This window comes from Herpailurus yagouaroundi, unplaced genomic scaffold (assembly GCF_014898765.1).
Source record: "Herpailurus yagouaroundi ecotype Mexico unplaced genomic scaffold, PumYag 190, whole genome shotgun sequence".
Taxonomy (NCBI): domain Eukaryota; kingdom Metazoa; phylum Chordata; class Mammalia; order Carnivora; family Felidae; genus Herpailurus; species Herpailurus yagouaroundi.
The window spans coordinates 19,394,729-19,415,210 of record NW_024412421.1 but is presented as its reverse complement, the minus strand read 5'-3'; the positions used below and the strand labels follow the sequence as shown (position 1 = coordinate 19,415,210).

General features: G+C 47.0%; 3 protein-coding genes across 4 annotated transcripts in view; 1 reads left to right on the top strand and 2 right to left on the bottom strand.

The window, feature by feature from the left end:
• The window catches only part of GFOD2 (Gfo/Idh/MocA-like oxidoreductase domain containing 2), a 33,792-nt gene extending 20,424 nt beyond the window's left edge, over window positions 1–13,368 (top strand). Inside the window, exons 2-3 of one of the 2 annotated variants that reach the window (XM_040498388.1) lie at window positions 6,375–6,720; window positions 11,799–13,368. In XM_040498388.1, the coding sequence (XP_040354322.1) occupies window positions 6,462–6,720; window positions 11,799–12,697 (1,158 nt within the window). In that variant the 5' untranslated portion in view covers window positions 6,375–6,461 and the 3' untranslated portion in view covers window positions 12,698–13,368. The remainder of the gene's footprint in view (window positions 1–6,374; window positions 6,721–11,798) is intronic. The other variant, XM_040498389.1, reaches the window with a different exon arrangement.
• The window catches only part of CARMIL2 (capping protein regulator and myosin 1 linker 2), a 31,579-nt gene continuing 21,274 nt past the window's right edge, over window positions 10,178–20,482 (bottom strand). Inside the window, exon 34 of the mRNA XM_040498383.1 lies at window positions 10,178–10,188. The gene's annotated coding sequence lies outside the window, so the exon portion shown is untranslated. The remainder of the gene's footprint in view (window positions 10,189–20,482) is intronic.
• Window positions 18,605–20,473, bottom strand: CUNH16orf86 (chromosome unknown C16orf86 homolog). The gene is made up of 5 exons (XM_040498396.1): window positions 20,367–20,473; window positions 19,847–20,079; window positions 19,266–19,483; window positions 18,986–19,162; window positions 18,605–18,761 (listed from the first exon to the last, which is right to left on the bottom strand). The coding sequence occupies exons 2-5, from the start codon at window positions 20,068–20,070 to the stop codon at window positions 18,634–18,636; spliced, it is 747 nt and encodes a 248-aa protein (XP_040354330.1). The 5' UTR covers window positions 20,071–20,079; window positions 20,367–20,473; the 3' UTR covers window positions 18,605–18,633.

The window sequence follows — 20,482 nt, the reverse complement described above, 5'->3', positions numbered from 1 at the left end:
TAGAAGGGGCACCTGGGTGGCGCAGTCGGTTAAGCGTCCGACTTCAGCCAGGTCACGATCTAGCGGTCCGTGAGTTCGAGCCCCGCGTCGGGCTCTGGGCTGATGGCTCAGAGCCTGGAGCCTGTTTCCGATTCTGTGTCTCCCTCTCTCTCTGCCCCTCCCCCGTTCATGCTCTGTGTCTCTCTGTCCCAAAAATAAATAAACGTTGAAAAAAAAATTAAAAAAAAATAAATAAATAAAAATAAAAATTAAATTAGGGGCACCTGGGTGGTTCAGTCGATTGAGCGTCCGACTTCAGCTCAGGTCATGATCTTGCAGTTCCTGAGTTTGAACCCCGCATTGGGCTCTGGGCTGACAGCTTGGAGCCTGGAGCCTGGAGCTTGGAGCCTGCTTCAGATTCTGTGTCTCCCTTTCTCTCTGTCCCTCTCCCACCTATTCTCTCTCTCTCTCTCTCTCTCTCTCTCTCTCTCTCGATAAATAAACGTTAAAAAATTTTTTAATTAAATTAAATTTTTAAAAATGGTGTATACAGTGACTTACTATCTATAATAGTAAGCCCTGTAAGAAATGCTTTACAAATATTAACTCATTTAATCCTTAACTCCCCTATGAGGTAGATACAATTATCCCCATTTTACAGATGAGGAAACAGAAGCATAGAATGATTAAGAATTAAGAAACCTATCTGAGGTTACCTAGCTGGTAAGTGGTAGAGTCAAAACTTGAGCCAGGCAAGGTGGCTTTAGATTCCATGCCTCTAACCTCTGTGCTATCTTCCCCATAGCCTTGTGAAGGTGTATATAGCCAGTCCTGTCCCAACCAGTGTGTGGTGATTGGAATGCATGTGAGCTAGGTAGGGTTGAGTTTATGGAGATCTTTGGAGAATGCAAAAGGTCTACATATATACAAGAAAGTTAGGGGCTGGGAGTAGGGAAATTTTAGGGGTTAGAAAAGGGTAGTCACTGAAATAAAAAAGGGAAACCAGCTCTGCCTGCTTGAACAGGAAATACCTAGTATCAAGCCTGCCTAGCTTCATGCCATCTGGCTTCCTCAGAGGCCAGCTGATGCCCCTTTATGGGTGTTGATGAAGCTGCCCTTTAAGTCATTGTAAAACAGAGGTTATTAAAATGTCTTCTAATCCATTCTGTTCTTTTAAACCACCCATGCGGGGCGCCTGGGTGGCGCAGTCGGTTAAGGGTCCGACTTCAGCCAGGTCACGATCTCGCGGTCCGTGAGTTCGAGCCCCGCGTCAGGCTCTGGGCTGATGGCTCAGAGCCTGGAGCCTGTTTCTGATTCTGTGTCTCCCTCTCTCTCTGACCCTCCCCTGTTCATGCTCTGTCTCTCTCTGTCCCAAAAATAAATAAACGTTCAAAAAAAAAAAAAGAAAATTAAAAAAAATAAATAAATAAATAAAAATAAACCACCCATGCAAACATACATCCACATATAACTACAGCATGAAGGAATGAAGTGGTAGTGGCTGTGTTTCACTCCTCTGGCCCTTATAGCTGTTGGTAATTAATGACCCATAAAATTTATGCAGAACCTTACTTGTCTAGTGCTACAGATTTGACACTCAGGCTCCCAGAATATCCATGATCTGAAAGTAGAAAAACAACAACAACAAAAACAATAACAAACTGCAAATGCAGAAGGTGACCAAAATAGCTGAAGAGGAGAAGTCCAGGACATGATAATTATAGAAAATACTATGTGACTTACCTGTTTCTAACTAGAAAGGAAGCCTCTAAGGGCAGAATTAATCAGCAAAGAGGAAAGAGACATAGCTGAGAGTCCACAGACATTATTCATCATTATTAGAAAGAAAGATGATTAAGATAAAACCCAATGGTAGAGTACAGGAGGCAAGCCAAGATCCACAGCCCCAGAGGATAGAGACAGGAGCACAGGAAGCTGACTGGGGTCTGGAGTTAGCCCCAGTCATGCTTGTTTCAGTGGTTCACAGAGGCACAGGTGTCGTTCAGGTAGGGTCAAGCAGTATAGGATGCTGTATTAGGCAGTACCAGCCAACCAACCCCTAAGATAGACATGTAGTTTACATAGTACATTTGTATCTATACTAGAAGCAAAAGAACTGAAATGAAATTAAGAAAACAATTCCATTTACAATAGCATCAAACAAAATTAAATACTTAGAAAAAAATTTAACCAAAAAGTGTGTTACTCTCTAAAAACTATAGAATATCATTGAAAGAAATTAAAGACCTAAGTAAATGGAAAAGCATACTGTGTTCATGGATCAGAAAACCTAATATTATGATGACAGCGTTCCCCAAATTGATCTACAGATTCAAAGCAATCTCTACCAAAATCCCAGATTGAACCTAGATTTTATAGGAAAATGCAAAGGACCCAGAATAGCAAGAACAATATTGAAAAAGAACAAAGTTGGAAGACTCACACTGACTTCAGAACTTACTGTAAAGCTAAAGTAATCAAGACAGGGTGGTACTAGCATAAGGACAGACAAATTGAGCAGTGAAATAAAATTGAGAGTCTGTATATAAACCCATACATTTATGGTCAACTGTTTTTCAACAAAGATATCAGAATCATTCAGGGGAAAGAATAGTCTCTTCAACAAGTGGTACTGAATAACCTCATGAGGAAGAATAAAGTTGGACACCCCCCCCATACCTCCCAAATCCTCCATCCCCACTATCCCCTGCCACTAATTTACTTTCTGTCTTCATGGATTGCCTGTTCTGAACATTTTCTATAAATGGAATCATACAATAAATGGCCTTCTGTGACTAGCATCTTTCACTTAGCATAATGAAGGTTCATCCTTGTTGTAATTTGTATCAGTACTTCATTACTTTTTGTGGTTGAAGAATACTACATTGCATGGATATACCACATTTTGTTTACCCATTCAGCAGTTGATAGACATTGGGTGTCAACTTTTTGGCTATTAAGAAAGATTGTCCTATGAACATTCATGTACAAGTTTTTGTGAGATGATATGCTTTTTAATATGATATAAAAGGGTCCAAATAAACAACTGTTCTCCACTATTTAATTTTCTCAGAAAGAAAAAACATACTCTTCATCAGTTACTCTGAAGCCATTTTTGTGATTTTGAGTAACTGTCTCCCCAACTTTTAGTTGATTTATACCTGACAATTTTGCAGAGTGTTCTTCTTACTCTGTTATTTAAGTATGTGTTTTGAAACCCATTTCTCTTTGAGATAATCTTTGAAAGTGACCCTGTACAAAGCTAGACCTGTCTGAAGATTTCTGGATCATGCAGGACCTTATAAGTCATACTGAAGAATCTGGACTTTGTGAAGTGTTTTGTTTGTTTGTTTGTTTGTTTGTTTGTTTTAAGGATACATTTTATTTTATTTAATATTATTATTATTATTATTATTATTATTATTATTATTAGAGAATGCAAATGGGTGAGAGGGACAGAGGGAGACAGAGAGAATCTTAAGCAGGCTCCACACTGAGCTTGGAGCCTGACGAGGGGCTCAACCCCACAACCCTGGGATCATGACCTGAGCCAAAATCAAGAGTCGGACACTCAACCAACTGAGCTACCCAGGCAGGTGCTGTTTAAGAATCTGGACTTTATAGAGGCGCTTGGGTGGCTCAGTCGGTTAAGCTTCCGACTTCGGCTCAGGTCATGATCTCACGGTTCGTGAGTTCGAGCCCCACGTCCGGCTCTGTGCTGACAGCTCAGAGCCTGGAGCCCGCTTCGGCTTCTGTGTCTCCCTCTCTCTGACCCTCCCCTGTTCATGCTCTCTCTCTGTCTCAAAAACTTAAAAAAAAAACAAAAACAAAAACAAAAACGTTAAAATGGTACAGCCCCAATAGGAAACAGTATGGTGGTTCCTCAAAAACTTAAAAATCTACCGTATGATCTAGCAATTCTACTTCGGGGTATAAATGCAAAAGAATTGAAAGCAGGATCTTGAAGAGGTATTTGAACACCCATGTTCATAGCCGCGTTATCTGTTGTAGCTAAAATACAGAAGCAACCCAAGTGTCTGAACAGATGAATGGATAAGTAAAATGTGGTATATACATATGGAATGGAATATTATTTGAATTTAAAAGGGGAGGAAGTTCTGACACATGCTAAAACATGGATGAACTTTGAGGACATTATGCTAAGTGAAATAAGCCAATCACAAAAAAACAAACACTATGACTCCCCTTCTATGAGGTACCTAGCATAGTCAGAGTCATAGAGACAGAAAGTAGAATGGTTAGAGCACCTGGCTGCTGTCAGTAGAGCATATGACTCTTGATCTTGAGGTAATAGGGTCTTGGGTTTGAAGCCCATGTTGGGTGTACAGATTACTTAAAAAAAAAAAAAATATATATATATATATACACACACACACACACACACACACACACATACATACATACAGTGACTAGGGAGAGGGACTGGAAGGAGGAGTTACTGTTTAATGAGTATAGAGTTTCAGTTTTGCAAGAAGAAAAGTTTTGGAGGTAGGTGGTGGTGATGGTTGCACAATATGAATGTATCACTGAACCTGTACACTTAAAAATAGTTAAGATGGGACACCTGGGGGGGCTCAGTAAATTAAGTGTCTGACTCTTGATCTCAGCTCAGGTTATGATCTCAGGGTTGTGAGTTCAAGCCCCGTGTTGGGCTCTGCACTGGGTGTGGAGCCTACTTAAATTAAAATTTGGGGCACCTGGGTGGCTCAGTCAGTTGAACATCCAACTGTTGATTTTGTCTCAGGTCATGATCGTGCAGTTTGTTGGTTCGAGCCCCATGTTGGGCTCTGCACTGACAGAGCGGAACCTGCTTGGGATCCTCTCTCCATCTCTGTCCCTCCCCTGCTCGTTCTCCGTCTCTCTTATTCTTCCTCTCTCTCTCTGTGTCAAAATAAATAAACATTTAAAAAGTTAAAATTTAAAAAATGTGTTAAGGAGTGCCTGGGTGGCTTAGTTGGGTTAGCATCCGACTTGATTTCAGCTCAGGTCATGATCTCATAGTCATGAGATCGAGCCCCTTGTGGGGCTCCCCACTGAGCATGGAGCCTGCTTAAGATTCTCTCTCCCCCCTGGCCCTACTCCACTCCCCAACTTGTGCTCGCTCTCTCGCTCTCTCTCTCTTTCTCTCTAAAAAAAAAAAAAAAAAAAAAGTTTAAGATGGTAAATTTTATGTGTATTTTACCACACACAAAAAAAGAATTTAATTTACTATGAAAAGAAAATGACAGTGACACAGCTTCATCCCTTTATATGACTCAGTGGGTATGGAGTTACCATTGACCTAACACACAGCCAGAGTGGGTACCACTGGTTTAGCAGAGGGGCTGCTGTATGGGGAAACCTGATACCCTAAGCACACCTAAATCTCATCTTGGTTTCCAAGAAGACTTTTGTTTGTTTGTTATTTCATTTAATAACCCTTGTGATCAGAAGGAAAAATTCCACAGTAAGACATATTCATTGTATAAAATTTGGCAATGTTTGAAAAGCAAGATTCATCCATAATCTCATAATTAGAGTAACCATTATTAAATTCAGGTGTATTCTGGTCCTTCTAGTGTCATGTGTGAAATATATTTACAGATAATATTATAGATATCCTTACATGTTTTCATTCATATATATTTATTTTTTTCTGTGCTTTAAAAAAATGGATATCATACTTCACATATTGTTTTGTTTTCCCTCTTTTCAGTGAACATATGGTGATGTCTTGCAGGTCATTGAGGGCTTTCTATCCCCTTGGTTTTCAATGACTGCATAATGTTATTTATCTTACCCATTACTGTTATTCAGCATCTAGATTGTTTCCCAGTTTTTCACCTATCATAGCCAATGTTGGAGTGAATATCCTTATACAAAAAATACCATTTTAAACTTCCTGTTACTATTATTGCCAGTTTGGTAGTTAAAAAAAAATTTTTGTTTGTTTCTAGTGAACATTCTCTATGCTTGCTACCATAAACTTTTAAATTATAATCTGTATAGCACTTAGGTAGTTCTCTTCCAACTTGTATTGGTTTTTGTTTCCCACTCCTCTTTTCCTTTTTCTAATCTAATATCATAGAATCATGAACTTTTACAGTTAAGGCCCTGATGGTTAAATGATTGGACCAGAGTCACACAAAACATTAAGTAACAGAACAGAGATTTAACCCAGCTTTACTCATTTTTCATTTTTCTTCCTTTCAGTAGATGTATATTGCTAATATCCTTAAGTCTCCATGGGAAAAGCTTTTGCAGCTTTTCATTTTGGAGCAGTATTTCATTTGTGCTTTTGTGGCAGAGAACTTGTTGCTTCCAAATAAGTCCAGAAGATAGCCTCGGCTGAGTATGCCATCCACTAATAGCCAGTATAATGCTTGCTGTTCCAGGAGCCATGTTTGACCAGGACTGTGGGAAGGTCGTATTCATGCTGGAGGCTCTTGTGAGGAGATGAGTTGGTGAACAGAGAAGCCGGCATGAAGATGCTCCCAGGAGTGGGCGTGTTTGGGACTGGCAGCTCTGCCCGGGTTCTGGTCCCACTGCTGAGGGCAGAAGGGTTCACCGTGGAGGCCCTGTGGGGGAAGACTGAGGAGGAAGCAAAGCAGCTTGCCGAGGAGATGAACATCACCTTCTACACCAGCCGGACCGATGATGTCTTGCTGCATCAAGACGTGGATCTTGTGTGCATCAATATCCCCCCTCCACTTACCCGGCAAATATCTGTGAAGGCTCTAGGTACGGATAGTCAGACGATAGCAAGGGTAGGATATATCTCCCTCTGGGTGGTGTCTTGTGTGTCACTGTTCTCCTCTTGGGTCCTTCTTGGGCTTTGGTCTGCAGGTAATGGTACTCTGGGACAACACTCACCCTTAGAGCCGTCCTGGGGAGGGCACACTGGGGGTGTTAACAGCTGTGGAAAGAAATGCTCCAGGCTTGCCTGCCTCCCATAAGTAACTCCCTGAGCAAAAATTAAGCATATGCCAAGAGTTGTCTTGTCACAGGGACCAGAGATCATTACACTTCATGCAATGTAAAGTTGGCCTGTTTGAAGTCGGAGTTCAAAGACTTGGGCAATGGGAAATTGTGACTGATGTATTTGTTCTTCCATTTCCGTGGCACGTAGCACCTCAGAAAGGATGGAGAGGAGGGTGTAACGAGGCTGCCATTTCCCATGTTTTGTCAGTCCTTCACTAGATTGAGTGCACGCCCTTCCTGCCACATTTTGCAATCTTGTGTTCCAGAAGTCAGAAAGGCCCTCGGACAGTGCTGGGCTTCCCTGACAGGATCCACAGGACAGCCAGCTCACATGTCTGCCCCCTTGGGAAGCACAAGGCAGTATAGGGCTTGCTGAACTGTTCTCCTGCAAATCCTGTTGGGCATCTCTTCCCAGTCAACTCTGGGCGACCTTTTCTCTTTTTCTAATGTAAATCAGAATCTAATTTAGTAGGAAAACAAGCCAGTAAATAGTCATCCAGCATGTTTGTTGTTGTTGTTGTTGTTTGGTGTTTGTTTTTTTAATGCCTTCTAGGTGCCAGGCACTGTCCTGATGTCATTCAGGACATTCAAAGCAGTGTTGGATCAGAGCCCTCCCTGCCCTCAGATTTCACAGTTCAGTTGGAGAGACTAGAGATAACACACATTACAAAGTAAATGAGACAATTCAGGTAGCATATAATTAATTGACAGAGAAATTTTTTTTTTTCAACGTTTATTTATTTTTGGGACAGAGAGAGACAGAGCATGAACGGGGGAGGGGCAGAGAGAGAGGGAGACACAGAATCGGAAACAGGCTCCAGGCTCTGAGCCATCAGCCCAGAGCCCGACGCGGGGCTCGAACTCCTGGACTGCGAGATCGTGACCTGGCTGAAGTCGGACGCTCAACCGACTGCGCCACCCAGGCGCCCCGACAGAGAAATTATTTAATGAAGGTGATAGGAGCAAAATATTTCTCTGATGCAGTCAGAGATCTCTGGGCCCAGAAACTGGTATGCCACTAGGCTTGACCACTCCTCCTGGACACTACCATGATGGAGAGTCCAAGCCACTGCTACTTGTTTCCCTTGTTCTGAGGAGAAGAGAATGTCTGTCACCTCTTGCCTAATGCATTGGTAAGGACAAACGTTCATTGGAGTGAGTAAGAACATGAGTGTCTGGTTGTTGATTTGGGGGCATGCATGTACATTTTGGCCAAAAATTGTAGATGGTTTGTCTTTTCCAGAGAGCACTCTAAGGATGTGTGACACTGGAGCTATTCACTGGACACTAGATTCTTAGGAGGGCAAGTAATGGCTTTCAGATTGAGTTTAGAAGTAGGCCTATGCCAACACTTTAACAGAAGGCTAATTCAGGGGGATCAAACTATTGTGGTCACTTGACTTCCTGCCATCCCTGTGACATGAATACAGGCTGGTGATGCCAGGTGTATCCAGAGGCAGAGTTCTAGAGGCTCTCAGTCTGCTTATATATTAGGGTTCTCACAGAGACCATTGCCAAGCTATGTAGGAAGAAAGAGGAAATCCCAAGTTCTTTGGCTACAAGCCTGCTGTTTTCTGGTTCCTGGTATAGGAAAGCACCAGACTTTGGATCTTTTAATACAAATAGGAAGGACAGGAATGACCAGAGGCTTCTGGAATCTTATGTCCCAGCCCTCAGTGAAGCAGGGTCATCTGTCTTCTCACTGTCAGGAGGAAGAGGGTGTGAATGAGTCCTTGGTCTGTTCTTATAGACACACAGTCCCAGGGTCAAGTTGGTGGGACTGGGAGAGCCATGTCAGCTGGACCTGCCTTGAGGCACTGCCCACTCAAACCCCAAAGGAGTCACTGAGCATATTGTGACCATGACGTTTACTTCCTGTGAACAAAGAGGTGCTCTGGGGCACTTCACTCCTGGGTAATCTGGAGAATATGAGCTGGAGAAAAGATTGCAGCTTGAAATTTGTTCACCCTCCAAAAAATCTGAGCTAATAAGCACTCAGCATTCATGCTTTTCCCACTCCCTGGAGACAAAAATCAGTTCCCAGCTTCTCTGATCTCTCCTTTGGCTTCCTAGCAGGAATGCTAGATAACTTAAAAAAAAAAAATTTTTTTTTAATGTTTATTTATTTCTGAGGAGACAGAGACAGAATGTGAGGGGGTTAGGGGCAGAGAGAGAGAAAGACACAGAATCCGAAGCAGGCTCCAGGCTCTGAGCTGTTAGCACAGAGCCCGACACGGGGCTTGAACTCACGAGCTGTGAGATCATGACCTGAGCTGAAGTTGGACATAACCGGCTGAGCCACCCAGGTACCCCGGGAATGCTAGATAACTTAAATATGTCTTTCAAGATAACCCAGGTCCTCCTAAAGTTAAAGACCCTGTGCGGCTGGCCTTGCAGGAGCCTGTTTAAGATGGCCTTTAGCTCCCCTACTGATAATACTACTGAGTCTTAAGTTAAAAAGCATCCCTGTTGTTTGGGCTCAAAATGGGAGGTCTCTCCCCTTTCCCTGACCTCTCATGACATGGAACAGAAATTTCCTTATCCTGGTTTTACCGTCACCAAACTTCCAGGAGCCACAAAAGTCCTTTTCCCCCCTGCCCACCTCCTTTCTGCCCCATGCTGCAGTGTCCACCCCAGTTCCTACAGTGAATAGTTACAGCAGGTAGTTTCTGGGTTGGCCAGAGCTACAGCCCTCAGATGAGGTGTTTGTGTCTGAGAATCTAATTTCCTCATTACTTTCCTGGTCAGCTCTATGTGTTCTGCACTCAGGTGGCCAAATTGTCACCCAGTATGGTGATTCTCCAGTCCCTAATCCTAAAATCTCACATGTGTAAGGAAGCATTAGAGATTCTCCGAGAGCAGATCATGATAACAGTCAGGGGCTATTCTCCCCGAAGGGCCCCCTCCTGCGAGACCCCAGTGTAAGGACCTCTTCCCTTGGTTTGGCACCCACTACTTCTTTGGAGGTATTAACATAGGGAACCACCCCAAGCTCTCAGGAGTATCCCAGGTATTGTTGTCTTGTGACTGCTCATACCCTCGTGAGCTTTCATCTTAAAACATCTTAAAAATAGTGATCCTTTCTGCTTCCTAAAACAGAAGCTGCCCAGTTCTAGCTCTCTTCGGGGCTTTTTCTAAGGCTTTTTTTGCTCTCTTAGTCCATCCCACCTTTAGTATACTCGGAACAGGCATGAGAGCATAAGGGTTAATTTTACTTTCTTTCCCTTCCTACCAGAGCCAAACATTTTCTGGCCTTTTGACTACACTAAATTGTTGGATCAGTGTTTTTAGAGAACAATCTTTGGGAAATCTTAGAGCCCTTTCTGCAATTGCAACTGAGAGTACAGAGCCCATCCCCTAGAGTATAGATTAAATACTTTTGCCCAAAGCTGGTGATCTGCTAAATGTATGAAGGTACACAAGCATGTCCTCTCTCCAGCCCATGTGTATTAGGCGGTGTTCTTCAGAGAAACAGAACCAATGAGCGTATATATAGAGAGAAAGGAATTTATTTTAAAGAATCCTCTCGTGATTGTAGGAGTTGACAAATTTGAAATCCACAGGGTAGGACAACAGGATGGAAATTCCAACAAGAGTTGATGTTGCAAACTTGAGTCTGAAGGCAGAATTCCTTCCTCTCCATGGAACCCCAGTCTTTTTTCTTGAGGCCTTCAACTGATTAGATAAAGTCCACCCACATTGTGGAAAGTGATCTGATGTACTCAAAATATACTGGTTTAAATGCTAATCACATCTAGGGGCTCCTGGGTAGTTAATTTGGTTAAGCATCTGACTTCAGCTCAGTTCATGATCTTATGGTTCGTGAGTTTGAGTCCTGCATCAGGTGAGCTCACGCCCTGCTTTGGGTGAACACAAGCCCTGCTTCTCTCTCTCTCTCTCTCTCTCTCTCTCTCTCTCCCTCCCTCCCTCCCTCCCTCCCTCTCCCCCTTGTGGGTTTTTCTCTCTCTCCTTCTTTCTCCACCTTCACTCGTGCCATCTCTCTCTCTCAATTAAAAAAAAATAAAATAGGGGCACCTGCGTGGCTCAGTTAGTTGAGCATCTGGCTTTCGCTCAGGTCATGATCTCACAATTCATAAATTGGAGCCCCGCGTTGGGCTCTGTGCTGACGGCTCCGAACCTGGAGCCTGCTTCGGATTCTGTGTCTCCCTCTCGCTCTCTGCCTCTCTCTCTCTTTCTCTCAAAAAATAAACATTAAAGAAGTTTTTAAATAAATGCTATTCACATCTAAAAAATACCTTCATAGCAATGTCCAGACTGGTATTTGATGGACACCACAGCCTAGCTGGGTTGGCACATAAAATTACAGATTTTTAAAAAAAATTTTAATGTTTATTCATTTTTGAGAGAGAGACAGAGCGTGAGTGGGGGAGGGGCAGAGAGAGAGGAAGACACAGAATCTGAAGCAGGCTCCAGGCTCCAAGCTGTCAGCACAGAGCCTGACACGGGACTCAAACTCACCAGCTGTGAGATCATGACCTGAGCGGAAGTTGGTCGCTCAACCGACTGAGCCATCCAGGCACCCCATAAAATTACATATTATACCTCCTCTCTTTACTTGCCATTCCTGGTTTGCACCTTCTACCTCTACTCCTTTCATTTTCCCTTAAGAATTTACTCTTCATTCTGCAGTCTATAGCTTGTTCTCCAGTCCCAGTCACCAGGTACCATTTTTATCCAAGCTGTTGCCTTTCCTCTTGTCCCAGGCCACCATCTGATACAGGAGGCTTTTCCGAGTTCATTTGCCTTCAAGAAAATATTTTTTCCTTCATTGTAAATCCCTTGGAACTTTGAGACTTTTTGGTGTGTTTTATTCTCAGGTATTGGGAAGAATGTGGTTTGTGAGAAGGCAGCAACTTCGGTGGATGCATTCCGGATGGTGACAGCCTCGCGCTACTACCCACAGCTGATGAGTCTGGTGGGGAATGTGCTGCGCTTTCTGCCTGCCTTTGTGCGCATGAAGCAGCTGATCGCGGAGCACTACGTGGGCGCGGTAATGATCTGCGATGCGCGCATCTATTCAGGCAGCCTGCTCAGCCCCAACTATGGCTGGATCTGCGACGAGCTTATGGGTGGTGGGGGCCTGCACACCATGGGCACCTACATCGTGGACCTGCTGACCCACCTGACTGGCCGGAGAGCTGAGAAGGTGCATGGGCTGCTCAAGACCTTTGTGAGGCAGAATGCAGCCATCCGTGGCATCCGACATGTCACCAGTGATGACTTCTGCTTCTTCCAGATGCTCATGGGTGGAGGCGTGTGCAGCACGGTAACACTTAACTTCAACATGCCAGGTGCCTTTGTGCACGAGGTCATGGTGGTGGGCTCTGCAGGACGCCTTGTTGCCAGAGGAGCTGACCTGTATGGGCAAAAGAACTCTGCCACACAAGAGGAGCTGCTCCTGAGGGACTCACTGGCTGTGGGTGCAGGGCTGCCCGAGCAGGGGCCCCAGGATGTTCCACTGCTCTACCTGAAGGGCATGGTCTACATGGTGCAGGCCCTGCGCCAGTCCTTCCAGGGGCAGGGGGACCGCCGCACATGGGACCACATCCCTGTTTCCATGGCCGCCTCGTTCGAGGATGGGCTGTACATGCAGAGTGTGGTGGATGCCATCAAAAGGTCGAGCAGATCTGGGGAGTGGGAGGCCGTGGAGGTGATGACGGAAGAACCTGACGCCAACCAGAACCTATGCGAAGCTCTCCAACGGAATAACCTGTGAGCCTGCACGTGGGCTCCCTGCCATGGGGCAGAAGGGATGGGAAGGGACCAGAAGGATGAGACAGGAGGTCTTGGCCATTGCATACATAGTGTATTTCATTTCATGAGTCAACTTGGGCAGGGTCCAGGTGAAACCCAAGGTGGCCTTGGAAAACACCCCCTCCAATGCTCAAGACTTGGAGGGTGGTGGTATAGCTGAGGGCTAGCAGCTCCCACAGTGTAGCCAAGTAGAGCTGCCCCCAGGTCTCTGCATAGTCATGCTGGTGAGCAGAGCCAGCAAAAGCTTGACTTGGAGGCTGCTTCAGCCTATTTGTGGCCGTAACTAGGTGAGAAAGCACAGCAAGGACCCAGCTTGGCTGATTCCTCAGGCCTGAGGGAAAACGACAAGAAGCCTTGTTTTCATGCCCTTCCTGGGCTAGAGCATCTCAGGAATGGTGAGGGCAGCAAGCCATCCCTCAGGGATCCGTACCTGCCCTCCTTCCCATATGCCCAGGCCTTTCCAGCCTCCAGGCTGCCCCTTCCCTGGCAGGGAGGAGTGGGTTCTTCATTGGGTGAGCTCTCAGGGGCTATTGACCTGGGGCAAAGGGTCCCTGATTTGGTGGAGAGGAGACAGGGAGAGTTCTGGAATATCTGATAAATATTAATAAATCAGAAAGTCTGACACTATGGCAATTGGTTGTTTGGTAAGTTCTGTTTCTTTAATAATGAGAGGCTTGTTTATTGTAGTTTGTTTATATTTTTCTCTCTCCTTGTGGCCACAGCAGATCTGGCCTGCCCTGGATCCATCATGGTCTGGTGGGCATATTCCCTTGTGACAGAATCCCAGGAGTCCTCCAAGGAAAAGTCTTTTCTCAGGGAACAAGACTCAAGACTTCCTTAACCTCAAGACTTCCCTGACCTGGTAGGCAGGTCAGGGAGATAGGGAGAGTTTAAGGCCTTCCTGGGCTGGAGGTCAGGAAGAGTTCTGTTCCTACAACCATGGATTTGGCTCCGGGAAACCCTGGGAGAGGGGAGGTGAGAAGTGGTCCCGGGGAGCCTGGATGCACTGCCCTTGGAGTAGGTACAGCCTAACGCTGCCTGACCTAGATAGCCAGTCACCAACCATGCTTTTTATTAACTATTCTACACTGGGACTGCCTTTTAACGAAGTCAATCAGAGGTGAGGTGGGTCAGGGGTTCGGGGAAGTGGACACATACACCCCCTTCGTTTCCTCTGCCAGCCTGCCAGGATTAAGCCTAGACTGAACTCTTCCCTTCTCTGAACTTCACTCTCTCTGCCTTGCCCTGGGCTCCTTGCCAGAGAGAGAAAGGCTCAGGGAAATCTCCCTCTTCTTGGCACCCTTTCTAGAAGTCAGTAGGCCTATTTTCCTGTGTGTGGTCCTGGTTTAAAACTTTGTCCTTGTGAGCTAAAATAACAGTGACTAGTGCTGGGGAGTGTGCTTACTGAATGCTCCTCCCCCGGAGACACTTCACACATATTTCATTTGATATCCAAACCACTCTGTGAGGTCCTACTATTAATATTCTCATTATTCAGATCATGAAACTGAGCCAGAGAGGGGCAAAGTTACTTGCCTCCTATAAGTTAAAAGTGATGGAGCCAAGGAGGAGCATGGTCAGGGTCATCTGACTACAGAGACTGACCCTGACCTACTCTTTCCCCAGCACTTAAAGATCTCAGAGACTGAGTGCCCAGACATTGCCCCTCCCCGCTCAGGTCCTGCCCTCCAGGTTACTGCCTTCTCTGTGCAGCAGAAATCTGTCTGCCCTCAACTAGGAGAAGGAAGGACTACAGAGAGCCCTGCGAGGCAGGATGCTGGTAGAGTTCAGAGAGGCTGTTCCCTTCCTCCTGACTCCAGGTCAGTCCCTCTGTGTGTTACTAGGAAGATGGGATCCCTCCTAAATTGGGGGATTTACTAAGAAAGCTCATGCACCTTTCCCAGTTGTACCTGACTCAGGTTTACTGCCCCACAGTGGCATTTCTTAGGTTTTATAGGGCTCTACAACAAATCCCTTGTTGACAAAGACAGGTTCCCAGAAGTCCTAGGGCAGAGTGCAGTGGGCTTAGTGCACAGCTACTTTTGTGAGGGCCCTGGGGTCCTCTGTTGGTACTCGCTAGAGCCTAGGTCCATGGCCATCCTTCAGACATCTTTACCATTATAAATTTCTTGGGTTGGTCCTGGGGAGGAGATATACCTTAAAATGGCCCAAGTGCCTGTGGCCTAGGAAGTCAGCAGGGTTCTGGCCCTCAGGATGGACTGTGCCTGCACGTGGGCTCAGGCTTGTCCTGCACCGCCCCCTCCTGGAGGAAAGCAGCATCACCTCCCAGGTCCCGTTTCCTAAATTTCAGGATCTTCCTGGAGTCAGAGTGAATGAAGTTTTTCCAGGCTTCTGAAAATGGAGTTTGTTTTTCCTCTCTCTAACAACAACCAGAAAATCACTTACTTTTTTTTTTTTTTTTTTGCTTTTATTTGCATTTATTTTATGCAGAATTTACTCCCAGGCCATAAGTTTTGTTTCTTCAGTTTCTTCTGGGGTAACTTTTTTTTCTGTGCAACTTCCTCTTCTGGTTTAGGAACAATGTGTTTTTTGTTTTTGTTTTTCAGTAAGGATCATCTCAATGTGGCACGGAGAGCTCATGTATGGATTAATCTGACCACGAGCCCTGTAAGTTCTATGCCACATCTTGGGGTCTTTGTTCACCTGGATGTGCTCAATGACCAGAGAATCTACATCTAAACCCTTAAGTTCAGCATTACTCTCTGCATTTTTAAGCATGTGCAATAAAAATTCAGCACTCTTTTTGGCCACCAACCCTGTGTCCAGCCCCACTGTTTGGCCTGGGTACAGCTACCAACTCCACCATTGTAGTGACAGAATGGCACACACTGCTTCTGCAAAGTGACATCTTTCAGATACTTGGTGGCTTTTCGGATGTATATACCCTTGATTACCTGGGAAGTTTCACATGTGTTCTTAAAGTGAACACAAAGATTTGAACCTTTTGTTGGCATGATTTTGTCAGGTTTTCCAGGTCAAGTGAATAGCGAACCATTTTCAGAGATCACCTCAGGCCGCTTACAGGAAGAGCCAGAAAAGAACTTTCAAAATACTTTTTGCTTATTTCTCAACCCCCCAACCAAATGTAGGCCTCATACTCACTCAGACAATCAGCAGTCTCCTCACCTCCCTGTTCCCAGTCTCCCTTCCTCATTCTACCCTTCTCACTGCTGCCCACATGACCTCTCCAAAATATCAGGCCAAGATCCCTCCTTGCCTGCACCCTTTCTCATCACTCCCAGACTTGTCTAACCTGGTCTCCTGATGGCCATGCCTCTGCTTCAGCCATGCTAAATGGTCCTCCTGAGTGAGGCTGACTTCTATACTAGCAAGGCTTTGTGTCTGGTGTATTCCCTGCTTGGAAGGCCACCCAAATCTCCTTCAAGAGTCAGCTGAAGGGCTGCCTCTTCATTGCTTCCCTAGGCAAAACAGCAGTCCCAACACCCACACCCACCTCAAGGTCCCACAGCCTTGGTCCTCTGCTTTTCTGTGATACCTGTCTCCTTGCATCCTACTCAGCATTTCCCCCTTAGATTGAGCTTCTAGGAACAATAGTAGTTACTTGTTCCTTTCTGTGGCTATTGTCACCCACCCTGCTTTAGGAAAACCTATCAGGTAATAGACCTGCAAATATAGATCAGTTCTTTGCTGGTTACTGAGTATTTCCTGTGCCACTTGTTGGAAGAGAGGAACAGAGTTTCCTTGTCAGTGCTGGCCTGGGTCAGGCCTTAGCCAGAGTTTTCAGGTCCACAAATCTACAGGGTTCAGGAAAGGGTGCTGCCTCCCTGGTGCCCAGGGTGTGATTTCATGCAAGGCCGCTTCTCTCCAGGTTTCTCCTCCCTCGGCCATAAAGTGAGGCAGTCAACTCAGTTATGTGAAGAGTCCTTTACCTCTGAGAAATTCCAAAGAATCCATGCTCATCCCTATGGACAAGATTTGGTCTGCATGGTCCCTGTGGACAGTATCTTCTGGGGTGGTTCAGTCACTAACCAGGGAAACGTATGGGCAAAAATGTCCTGACCCCATCACTTGCCCTGTAGTCTTGCCACCAGGTCAGTGAGCTCCAAGTGATTCCTAAACATAGAAGCAGCCTGGGATGATGCGCATTTTCTTCCTACTTCTATCTGGGCTTGCCCACCCTATCCCTTCCAATGACCTTGCCAAACCAGTATTCGAGGGGCCCTGCACATGGTTCTGGACTTTGGATGCCCTCAGCCTTTCAGATCCTGACCTGCCCTCTGTGACTTCCTCAGCTCCCCACCTCGGTCTCCTTATCTTTGTGTCTTTTATGGGGGCTCTCCACTAGATGGGTGCAATGCAATGATGTATGCCCTTGGGGAGTTCACAACCTAGTTCCAAGAACAGTTCTAACCCACAACGGCAGTAATATGTAAATGCTATGACATAGGGCAACACTGGGTGCTGCCTGGCTCAGCACGGAGTAAAGTGCCCGAGTCTTCAAGGTAAGAGTGCACTAGTCAGGTGGAGGGGTAAAGGAATGAAGGCACTTTAGGCAGGAGAAGGCCCATGTGCAGAGTGAAAGTAAGAAAGTTGTGGCTGGTCAGGGACTTCTAGAAGCCACTGAAAAGTTATGTTTTGTTTTGTTTTTTAAGTTTATATATTTTGAGAGAGAGAGCAGGGGAGGGGCAAAGAGAGAGGTAGAATTCCCAGCAGGCTCCGCACTATCAGCCTGGAGCCCGATGTGGGGCTCGAACTCCCAAACCGCAAGATCAACCACGAGATCATAACCTGAGCTGAAATCAAGAGTCAGATGCTTAACTGAGTCACCCAGGCGCCCCGCCACTGGAAAGTTTTTAAGGCACTTGGAGCAAGAGGAGCAACATGCCAGGGAGAAGCAACACCATCAGGTTCAGGTGTGTGTGTACCAGGATCAGTGGGGTGGATTGGTTGGGGAAGGAACCACAGACAGAGAAACTAGTGAGCTCTCACCGGGGAATAACAGTGTCCCAAGGCAAAAGTGCTGACTATGAGATACGAAAGGTTCTCAATCTAGAGGGCACATTCACCAGCCTTGATGCCTGATTAGCTTGTAGGAGTCAATGAGCAAAGAACAGGATGGGGTCTGGGGTGACACCCAGGATTTTGGCTTGAACAATTGTGTAGATGAGACACAGGAGGGAAAGCAGATTGGAGGGAGAAGTTACTCATTTAATTTTAAATTCTTTATGTTTAAGGTATCTGAGGTACGTTCAGGAGGATGAGGAGGTGGCACGATATGAGGGTTTCCAAAGTGGCCAAACTGGATAATTTCAGTTATCCAGTGGCTTGGCTGCAGGGCTCCAGGAGAACATTCACATCCGCCACCATCCCCTGGCTGCTAGGAAAAAGTCACAGAGGCCTCTGTTGGCAGGGCCACTCTGGGAGCAAAGTCTGGTCCAGCTGTAGTCCCCAGTATGTGGAAAACATTCCAAAGACACCACTCTTGGGGCAGGCAAATGAACTCTGACACCTCGGTGGGAGATCCCAAGTATTGATCCCCTGAGGTCAGACCAAATGCAGGCCCCTTCCCTGGAAGACAGGGAGCAAAGCCAAGCACCTGATTGCTGTGACCTGACAGTCCCTTTCCTTTTTCTGCCTCGTTTCTCACTTATCACCTCTCTCTGCATCCCCACTGTTACCCTATCTGACCTTCAGGTTCATGTGAAGAGCCTTTAAATGCACAGAACTAGGCCCCACCCCTGCAGATTCTGATTCAGTTATGTCTGGGATAGTGCCCAAGAACCTGTATGTTTGTCAAGTTCTTGGATGATCCAGGTGACCAATCAGGCTTCACACCCTGCCCCCACCTTCCCAGCCTCTCTTCAGCCATCTATTTTGGGAAATCATGAAGTCTGAGAAAAGGAAAAATGTTTATTTTCAGTAAGTCCAAGGCCCCAAGTAGGGAGAAGGGCCAAATTTTCCCTTCCTCCTGAGGCCTAGGCTGCTACTCTGGTTTGGGCTTGGGAGAAGGGGAGACTCCAGTGGAGGCGGGAAAGTCACTTGTACTGAGGAGAGAGTGGAGGTACAAGTGGGGCGGCACAAACACTCAGCATCTTATCGATGTCCACCTGGGTTGACTTCTCCACCTCAGCCTTGAGGCGGCCACTGATCCCCAACTTGGGCAAACACCCTGGCTCTTCTCCAACCTCCTCTCCCAGGGGAGCCAGTGCATGGGTGGGGGACACGAATGTATTGGGGCAGGGCAGAGTGAGGCCTGACCCCAGCTCACCTGTCACGGGCAGCAAAGCCTGCAGTTGCTCCACACCTGCCTCCTCGGGGACCAGGGCCAACTCCAACTCAGGCTCCACGTCCACCTTAGCCTCCCTGTCCCCCTCCCCTGCCTGATTCAGCTCAGGATTACAATAGTTGATGTACTGGTACAGGGGCCGCAGGCGCTGGGCCTTTCCTGCAAACAGCCAGGGCAAGGCAGGGGCTGGAGCACCAAGCTGTGCCATGACAGGGGTCCATCAGGCAGGAGAAAAAGGGAGGGCCCAGGGGCTGCCACTCACGCTCCAGCCCCAAGGTCTCTGGAGGTGCAGACACTGTGCTGGCCACACCTGGGAGCACTGGAGCTCCCAGACTCTTGCGCTTCTTGGCTTTTTTGTGCTGTTTGGCAGATGGTGAGGGCTCAGTCTGGCTACCCTCTGGCTCCTCCCTCTGCGGTGGCAGCCCCTGTGGCATCTCAGCTTCAGCTTTGGGATGGACTTGGTGGCTAGGCCCTGGGAGGCTGGAGGACAGGAGGCCTAAGGAGCCAGCCTCCAGCTTTGGCTCCTGTGCCCTGACCATAGGGAATAACCCTGCCTATTCACCACCCCCGGCCCAGATTCTTGTCCCTTTCCTGGTCAGCGAGGCTCTGGGCTGGACAGGGAACTAAAGCTCATGTGAGCTTAGTACCCTACAAGGCCTGAGACCCCTCCTCTGGATGCTCCCTATGCCAGGGTTCCTCAGGGACAGAAGGAGTGAGGAGTGATGGTGGTGGCAGGAGATAAGGATGCACTATGTAAGAGTGCAGGATTTAGGGATCCTGCTGGAGTGTGAGCCCACCCTCCCCACCAGCCCTATAGCTCCTTCCCTCTGAAAGCCCCCTCACTTGACTGGCTTCCTCTTCGGACCAGGACTGGGCCTCACAATGGAGGCCATAGGCCTGGGAGGGCCTCTCTCCTCTAGTGACTCCACCTCTGGCTTGAGCCTCTCTTCCTTCAGCTTGAGTCGTTCCTCCTGGAGCTCTGGCTCTGAGACTTGGACTGTTGGGCACTTGTCTTCACCCAGGGTCTGGCAAGCCTCATAGTGTGGTACCAGGCACTGGTCTGCCATCACTGGACACTAAGGGTGACACATAGGTAACTGGTCACCAGGCAAAGGACACAGGGATCAGTAATTAGACACCCGAGGAGGAGCTTGTCCTGGCATTTAGGGGGCCTCGCACAGAGTTTGGCCTCCCAGAGCGCCGCGGACAGTCGCTTGGAGACCACAGCCTGACGGTCACCTCGGAGGTCTAAGCGTGGCCGCCAGGCGACTCTACGAGCTGTGCCTGCCCCGCGGCCGTCCTCTCCTGGGACCCTGGCCGCCTCTCGACCCCTGCTGAAGCTACGGCTGCGCAGGGTCAGTACCTCCTCGACGGTTGCTTTCGGGGAGCGGAGCGAGGGGCCGGACCTGTGGACCTGGCGCTGACCCCAGAGACCGGCCGGGCGGCGAGGGCAGGCGGGTGGAAAGGGTGCCTGACCGT